The sequence below is a fragment of the Pundamilia nyererei genome, unplaced genomic scaffold (genome assembly GCF_000239375.1).
Source record: "Pundamilia nyererei isolate P.nyererei 1_Seehausen unplaced genomic scaffold, PunNye1.0 scaffold00029, whole genome shotgun sequence".
Classification (NCBI taxonomy): Eukaryota; Metazoa; Chordata; class Actinopteri; order Cichliformes; family Cichlidae; genus Pundamilia; species Pundamilia nyererei.
Window position 1 is genome coordinate 651814 of NW_005187430.1, and position 8619 is coordinate 660432.

The following is an 8619-nucleotide window of genomic DNA, read 5'->3' on the forward strand; positions in this document are numbered from 1 at the left end:
GGATTTTCATTCCAAAATGCTACATATCCATTTTTGGAAAACATGGGGAAAGTAAAAACGTCTCAAATCATAGTAAATTACTTTTCACTGAGCAGTCACTTTATCTGTAAATGACTTAATGACAGTACCTTGGATATCTCTTTTTGGAATGAAACCCGAACTCGTGACTTTTCAATGCTACAAAGGAAAATTAGGAATTATGTTTCAGTTGCGAAGATCAACTGTCCTTCTACTTTGTGTTTATCAGACAGAAGACAAACGTTACCTTAAATAATTTTACATGACGAGCAAAAGAAACGACTTTTGTCAAGGTTGAAGAAAAATGCTGTTTCCTTTTTTTAAAATCAAGTTTAGAACTTTTTTTTATAATGAATAATGTATATACATTTTTAAAGAATTGTAAGGATTTAATCTACACAACATCCAAAGTGAATACTCTTTACTTTAATCTGACGATATGAGTGTAAACACTTGGTAAGTTTTGATGGTGAATGAGCTCTGTGTTTTGTTTTGGATTTGTTGTGAAGGAAGCCATGGCTTATTTCCACATCTGCAAAATCTTGTGCAAGCTGCAGGAAACTCGCCCTAAATAGCAAGTTTCATGTTTGTACAGTATAAATTAAATATTAGTTTATGATCGCCTTCTGACACACTTTCTGATGTGTCATTTTCAGTGATTTACTATGATTTATGGTGAAAAAAATGTAGTGGTTCCTAACAATTCACATTCATCTTTTTATTTTCTAAGTATAACTCATATACGCTACTGTGCAAATTTCCTGAGCCACCCCTCATTTCTTTATATATTGCTTCCAAGGACCCAAACTTGATTGTAATTGGTCTTTTGTATTTCTCCAGGATTTCTGAAGGCCTTTTTCTTTGGGCAATGGCTGCTTGTTCACTCATTTTCAGTCCAGTCCAGATCATTTTCAGGAGAATATTCTTTTGTTTGATGAGCCATTTAACAATGACCCACGAATCACAGAAAAGGCATAGACCGTAACACATGAACCGGTGTTGTATCTTCACATTAAAGACAACTTAGTACAGAACCAATTTTACACTTTATCCTTAGCACTTTGTTGTCATTTTCCCTATGTCATTAGTTTGTTCTATGAAAATGGCAAAGATCGCACAGTACTTGTGCACCAACGAGGCGATTCGGAAAGAAAAATTCACAGAAAACTTGGCAAATCTTGGCATACAGTGTTCAGTGTTCCCTTAAGAAATCGGAGGAAACAGGACATGTGGAGTACAAAAGAAGAAGTGGCAGACCTCAAAACCATCTACAGCAGATCATCAGTATATGAAATCATGTCATTAAGAAATAGGAAAAGATCAGTCAGTCAGATGATGATTTTTGGGATCTTACCAAAATTTATGAAAATATGGTTGCATCAGATTTTGATGCACTATTATACTTGCCAGTGGCGTCATCATCCAGGACGACAATGATCCTAAACACATAGTCAGTATAGTAAAGCATACTTTGGTAGAAAAAGCCCCACCTGCCATGAATTGGCCTAGCCACAACCCAGACCTCAACATTACTGAAGCAGTGTGCGCACAGGTGTTTTCACCTTACATTCTGTTCCCATTCAACAGAATTCTGTTCTATAAATCACTGCACGGATCTGCCATCTCCCAAGCAAAACATAAAGAATTGAGAGATGTCTCAAGATTTCTGCCCAGTACTGTAATTTGTAGCTCTTCATGGAGAAATGACATTTTTGTTTCATAGCAACAAAGTAAGGATGGAACGATTATGTTGTTTTAAATTTATTTTACTACATTTAATAAGGATAAAGATTACAAAGGGAAAAAATTGCATGAAATAATGATCCAGTAATTACAACAGTGGATCATATATGTCTCCACTGTATATTTCGTAATTATACTATCTTGCATGACGTTAACTTTTTTAAAGTCAAAATTAAGAAGTCATTTGAAAAATTCGCACCTCTTAATCAAAAATCAATATTGCCTTAACATAGGATTTTTGTTTTGGTATTCTGGGATAGGGTGAGTTTATCAAGGTGCTTATTCATCTACGAGATTTAAAAGGAGCAAATGTTGCATTTGTAAATTGCGAGAATAATTCTTTGAAATCAGGAAACAAAAGACTTGTAATTACATAAAAATAATTACAAGATCCTTACATATAACAATAATCTCAAATATATTTGAAAGTTCTGTGCCTTGTAAAGGTAATAAATAGTTTGAGCTTTACAACCCTATTGAAAAAAACTATGGGATAAATAACACAAAGACCTTCTAATTAAATACAAAATTGTTAACTCCTAATTATGCAGTGACTCTAGCATTACAGATGTAATTCTAGGAGCCGTATCTTGTAAATACGAAACAACTACTTGTTAATTAGATTAATTTGAATAAGATTCGTTATGATTTATGGAAGTAAAATAAGGATCAAATTTTTTGTAAGTTTTCATTTTGTGCTTTTTTTCATTTTGTGATAGTCATTGTTTCTCATGTTGTTTGGAAAATAAGTCTTCTTACTTCCTCATAGTTCACTCACCCTCTCACTGAGGGTCTCCAGCTCTTCCTCCTTTTCCTTGTAACGCTTCATCCCCTGTCCAACTTCACCACAGGGGCTGTTGGTTAGGTGCATGGGGTAGTCTAGGCCGCTGAGCTGGGCGTGATGATGCCATCGCAGGTCATCACTCTCATGGGTGATATAGCGCTCGTTTATCCGAGACTCAAGGTTTCTTAGATCCAGCCACATCTGGTAGTCCTGGCGGAGAAAATGAACACACCCATAGCCTAAATAATTTAATAACACCATTATCTTGTCTTTTGTCTTTTACAAAAAACACAAATAGCAAACACTTTTGAAATCAGATAATGGGTGGCTGGTCGTATTTTCTCGTTGTCTGCTTTTGTCTGAAAACTTTGTGGTGAAAGTCTGAAAACCACAAACTTTGGTTGTGGTGACAAATACATAATATATAGATAATTGTGTTCCATTTACTTCTGATTAGTGTCATTCAAAATACTATCATTTATAAGTGTACAAAGCAAGTGTACTTTCAGTTGGGACAGTGGTTAGCACTTTTGCCTTGCAGCAAGGTTTTGGGTTCAAATCCACCATTTAACCAGGGACTTCCTTTATAGAGCTTCCATGTTCTCCTAATGGTTGCCCAGGTTTGCTCCAGGTACTTCAGTTTCCTCAAACAGGCCATAGGCAGTTAGTAAGGTCAGGTTAACTGTTTGTTCCAAAATGCCTGTATTTGGATTTGCATGTGAAAAGTTGTCTGTTTCTCTGTGTTAGCCCTGCAACAGCCTGGCGACCTGTTCAGGGTCCTGTGATCCTGTGATAGTTGAAAGAGAATGAATGGATGGATATATTGTTATCTAGTGACCTCCTAAATCCCCTACTGAATTCCTTACAGAGTATTCAAATCTCTTTGCATGCCACCAGATATGTTAATACTGCAAAATTGTTTTATTAGGTCCATCATGGTTAATGGTCCAACTCATGATGTTGGACACATCCTGGACCTTGTTTTTGCTCCTGTCCTATCCTTAAACTCGCTCTTCATGTCTGTTCTACAACCAGTTTGTCTTCACAGAGGTAGACGCAAATTATCTTTAATTAGATTTGGGCAGCTAGATTTTCAACTCTGAATTGATTTAATAATCTGTGTACATTAGCCCTTGATAATGTAAAAATCCAAATTAGCTCATGCTGTAATTTCCTCCCCTTGGATGAGTGGTTATATTCATCATCACAGAACAGACTGCAGAAAAGATGAACCAAATACAACCTTCTATGTGCACTAGCAGCACATAAAGGACCTACTAACCACATTCACTCAACTTGTAAAATATGCATAACATCCTACTTGTTTGGCTTGACTAACAATAATAAGTGCAATGCAAGCTTCCTCTTTAGCACTATCAACAGACTTTTTACGCCTGCTCTGTGCAGTTTTCCTACAACATCATCTGATGATTGTGGAAATTTCTTAATTGTTTTCCTGGCAAAAATCAGTGGAATCAGATCAAAGTTCAAGCCTGGAACCTGTCACTCTGTTTTAAAATAGTTTTTATCATACTTCTCCAATCTTCTCCAATCATCAGATCAGGATCTCCTAACTGTTCCACACTCTAAATCAGAGGTGACCACGCTTCTGAGGTTGTAGCACCTAAACTTTCGAACAGTTTAGGCACTACAACTTCACGCATAAACTGGTCCATAACTACATGAACAGATTTTCTGGCTCAGTGGGGGAAGCAAAACTGGCTGTAAACACAAAAATTGTTTGTTTGTTTTTTTACCTACACTATATTTTCTGATTATCATCAACACAAGATATAAATCTAACAGATAGCAAATAAAATGCAGCATTAGCATTATTGTGGAATTGTGCCTCTGGTTTTTATCCCATACCAAAGTGAAATGCATTGTGATTCAACAACTAGATGTTTAATTCTTATTCACTACATATCATTCAAAGAATGTGAGATTACATGTTCTCAACTCATTCAGTTAATTCAGTTTGGAACTTCATGTGTGTCAGAAGTCTAGTCGGGTTGCTATACCAGAATGAAATCCTTTTCACAATACAGCATTTCCTGATTACTGCAGAAGCTGTGACCTTAATGTGGCCCCACTTACTTTGCCTGCAGACAATAAAGTTTAGTTAAACAAGATGGATTAAGGTTGCTGATGTTAAGTAAGCAAAAAGAAAAAAATTCCCAAAACTCCAAAATGTTTTTACATGCTACACATATGGGGTTAATGAAAGCTCTAAATCTTAACTGAAACAGTAATCATATAAAGTGAACCCTTTATATGATTTGGATGATGCTATATTAATCTGAAATGTATTATTGACTGATTCTTGATTGTTATGTTACAGATTTGTATTGAACTTGAAAAATGCTCCCAAATTGATTTTAATGGAGTTATTCAAATAACTGATTTCCTACCTGCAACCAGGGATGGCTTAGTGTCTTGTCAACACTATATCTCTTTCTCATCTTCACTTGCAGCAAGTTGTTGATCAGGTCAATCGCTGCATGGAGGAATACAAGAATGTAAGAAAGAAAGAACATAGGGAACACAGGGGGAGAATGGAAGTGCAGAGTATTAGTAGGAGGAGAATTTGGGGTTCAGGCCCACCCATGGTCATGGGCCAGTCAGGGCTAATGAGCAAAGCTAACATGATGTTAACCTCTCTTTAGGGGTCAGTGGTCTGAACAGCTCTGGGACCCCAAGGCCCCTCAGGTCTACAGAGGCCTCCATCACTTGGCATTATGCACATGAATGGACTACCGTATGAACCCACCCCCCCTACAAACCTAAGATCCTCATTCCACAAACTGATGGACTCTCCTAGTTCTTCAAGTTACCACATACATTCACCTCTCCTTAACTCCTCAGCAGCACTGGCTCTCTCCTGTTTCCCAGACCTGTCTCATGACCTCATAATTTGGATAATCCAAACCAAAGGCCAAAGAATAACAATGTTAGTTTACAGTCATTCTAAACAGTTATTGAACTGCAGTGTTTAGTCTCACAAGAAACCTGATTTAAAGACATACAACTGTGAATAAATAATGAGAAATAGTTTATTGTTATTACTTGACCAGATCGACATCCCAGGGACACCTTTTATACCCTATCCATACCCTATTTTGAAATGTAGTTGTTTCCTTACTTTTAAGCCAAATCCACCTAAAGTATAGATTTCAGAAAATTCTGTCATGTAGATATAGAATATTTGATTCCTGTGTTGGCAAGGGGTTCAGAGAAGAGTGGAGAGGGCAGTGGGGAAGAGAAGGGCATGGATGTGTGAATTTCTTGGTGACATTTGGAAAAACATCTATAAAGTTCTCAGTCATCCAGGTTATGGTTATATCTAAGGAGGTTGGAAAGAAAGCAACTGGACTTTTTTCCACAAAACTTAAAGAAGTCAGAAGGGCATTATTAACTGAAAAAACACCCCCAAAACAAACAAAGCAAAACAAAAACAAATCCTATTAAAGAGATCAAAAGTGTTGAAACTAAGATTAACCAGAATTCTATAAAGAGAAAGGTATGGAGAAGAAAAGGAACTTCTCATGCCGTCAAGCAGATCATCTGTCAAACATGGTGGAGCCAATGCTATGTCATGGTCATGTAAAACTGCCATTGGAACTAGGTCATTAGTATTTGTTAATCCTGATAAAAGTAGCAGAATGACTTCTGAAGTGTTAAGGCCGATACTCTGCTGACAGACCTGGTAGAGCATTTCAAAAGAGCAACAACATTTGTTGATATCTATGGACTCTAGACTTCAATCAGTCACTGACTGCAAAGGCTTTTCATCACAGTATTAAAAACAATTCTCATGTTTAAAGCTATCTTAGATTGTCATTTTGAGCCCTATAAAATAGCTAAAATGAAAATAACTATAATCCCTGAAATAATATCTGCAACATTTTGTTAAATGCCTTAAATTAAATATTTAAAAGCTGCACTCTATGGTGATGTGCAGAGAATAACAAAATCTGTGTCAAATATTTATGGTCCTAAATAAACCTAAATATGAAGTAGTGCAATCCCAGTGAAAGAGAGGATATGAACTGTATATAACTGTAAATGATAAATTATACAACATATATCTCTCATGTAGTGTGATATGCATATGTAGGAATTAAACATTTTTTAAAACAAATGAATGAATTTTCAAATGCAAACAATTTAAATAATTATCAATAATTAAATCAACTTTAATTAATATTTTCCCTATTGTTGCCTCTCCAAGGAATCCTTTATTGCTTTTATTTGGATCAAAGGAAGTGAACTAGGTTCACAATAGATTATGCCTTCTAACTGGGTAGATACATATACCTGAAGTTTACCAGACTTTGTGCTATATTGTAATTCTCAAGTGTTCCCTTAACTTTTTTTGAGCAGTGTACAAAATATCCTTGCACTAATGTGTGAACACAGTGCTCTGTCTTTGGTCTTTCTTTTCCGTTTATCACAAATAGACCTGCTACTAGAGAGCTCGGTCTTTTCTCTTTGCAATTTACGATTTAGAAATGAGGATTGCATCATCATTAAAAGCTGCAGATATTAAAAAAGTTATTAGTGTATACTTCTGTTAATTTTGGCTGCTTCTTTGTCACAATGCTGTATAAAATTTTTATATCAATTATATTTTATAAATGTACTAGTATAATATCATCTGAAGCCCCAGCATGCTTTAAAAACAACTTGTATTATTTGGGATGTGCAAGAAGGTTGGCTAATGCAATCTTATTGAGTCTCAGGTAATGGCAGTTAAAGAGTAGCACCTTCATCAATGAATGGGTAACAAGTGTCCCCTTCATTAAGGTGCAGAATTGTAGTCAGAGTTTCATGACTGCACCACCAGCTACAAAAAAGAAGCATACAAAGTTTTTGCCCCATAAAGGGCTCAATGGCAATACCTTCGAGGGTACCACTAAGGTAATGCTGGTATATAATGGCACAGTGATGTGCCATTATACCTTTAAAGGTAAAACAAAATACTTTTTTCCTGGGGGAGGAAGACTACCTCTGCATGACCATAAATGTGGTAGACTTTCAAAACTTCATTTCATCTCCATTTAAAAACTTGAATTGTGTATGCTTGTAGGCAAAAGGGTCTTATTTAAAACTGATCTTTGCAAACGCACATTTCTTGGCGCACTTAGAGTTTATTCCCTGACATTTAATCCTCCTGTGGCCAACAGAAATGGCTTGTATTTATTTTGAAGCACAGCTCAAGTCATTCTGGCAGCATGAGGAGGTGGAGGGAAGGTTAAGAGCACTTCGGGGATCCGGTTTAGGAGTGAGTGAGTCAGGCGATTTTAAATCTGTCTCATAGTCAACAGGACAATTCCAGCCAACACACACGGCAGACACATTTAGAGACAATGACGGCAACAACATGAGTCATACAGCAGCAGAGAATGGCTTGAACTGATTTCAAGGAAATGTTGGAGTTATTATACTGCAACATAAAACATAATTACCTCTGCTTGTATGCTGTCATACATGGTGTCATACAGAAAGATGAAACAAGCAATTCATCTTTGATCACACATTCAACATTTCAGTCAGTCTCGCAGACATGAATCTGCCTGTTTAATATATTCTAATTTAAAAATCCAGACATAGAAATAAACAGGTATTGGTCTCTAAATTTTGAAGCTTTGGTATTAATGCTTTGGCTGCTGTTTTGTTAGTTTTAGTGTCAGAAGCAGTGTTGGGAAGGTTACTTTTAAAATGTATTCCATTACAGATTACAGAATACATGCCCTAAAATGTATTCTGTAACGTATTCCGTTACGTTACTCAATGAGAGTAACATATTCTGAATACTTTGGATTACTTAACATACTATCTTACATTTTACAACTACGTGAATGTACTATTGCTGTGATTTATTACTATTACTGAAGGTCCACGACTCCGAACCGTAGTAAAGGGACCTCTGGCTAATACGGGTTCCGTGTCGGGCTCGTAGCCGAAAAATAGCTTTACTTTGTTGTCTGGGTCAACTCTGCTTGCGAGCGACAGAGAGAGGTGTTGAAAGGCTGCTCCAACGGAACTTATTGTTTCGGAGGAAAACACGAACA

The 8619-nt window shown here is 36.4% G+C and overlaps 1 protein-coding gene across 1 annotated transcript in view; it reads right to left on the reverse strand.

The window, feature by feature from the left end:
* Positions 1 to 2524: 2524 nt before the first annotated feature.
* prkd1 (protein kinase D1) overlaps positions 2525 to 8619 on the reverse strand; it is a 68055-nt gene continuing 61960 nt past the window's right edge. The window contains exons 20-21 of the mRNA XM_005728694.1: positions 4957 to 5042; positions 2525 to 2755 (exon numbers count right to left, since the gene is read on the reverse strand). Of these exons, the coding sequence (XP_005728751.1) occupies positions 2525 to 2755; positions 4957 to 5042 (317 nt within the window). The remainder of the gene's footprint in view (positions 2756 to 4956; positions 5043 to 8619) is intronic.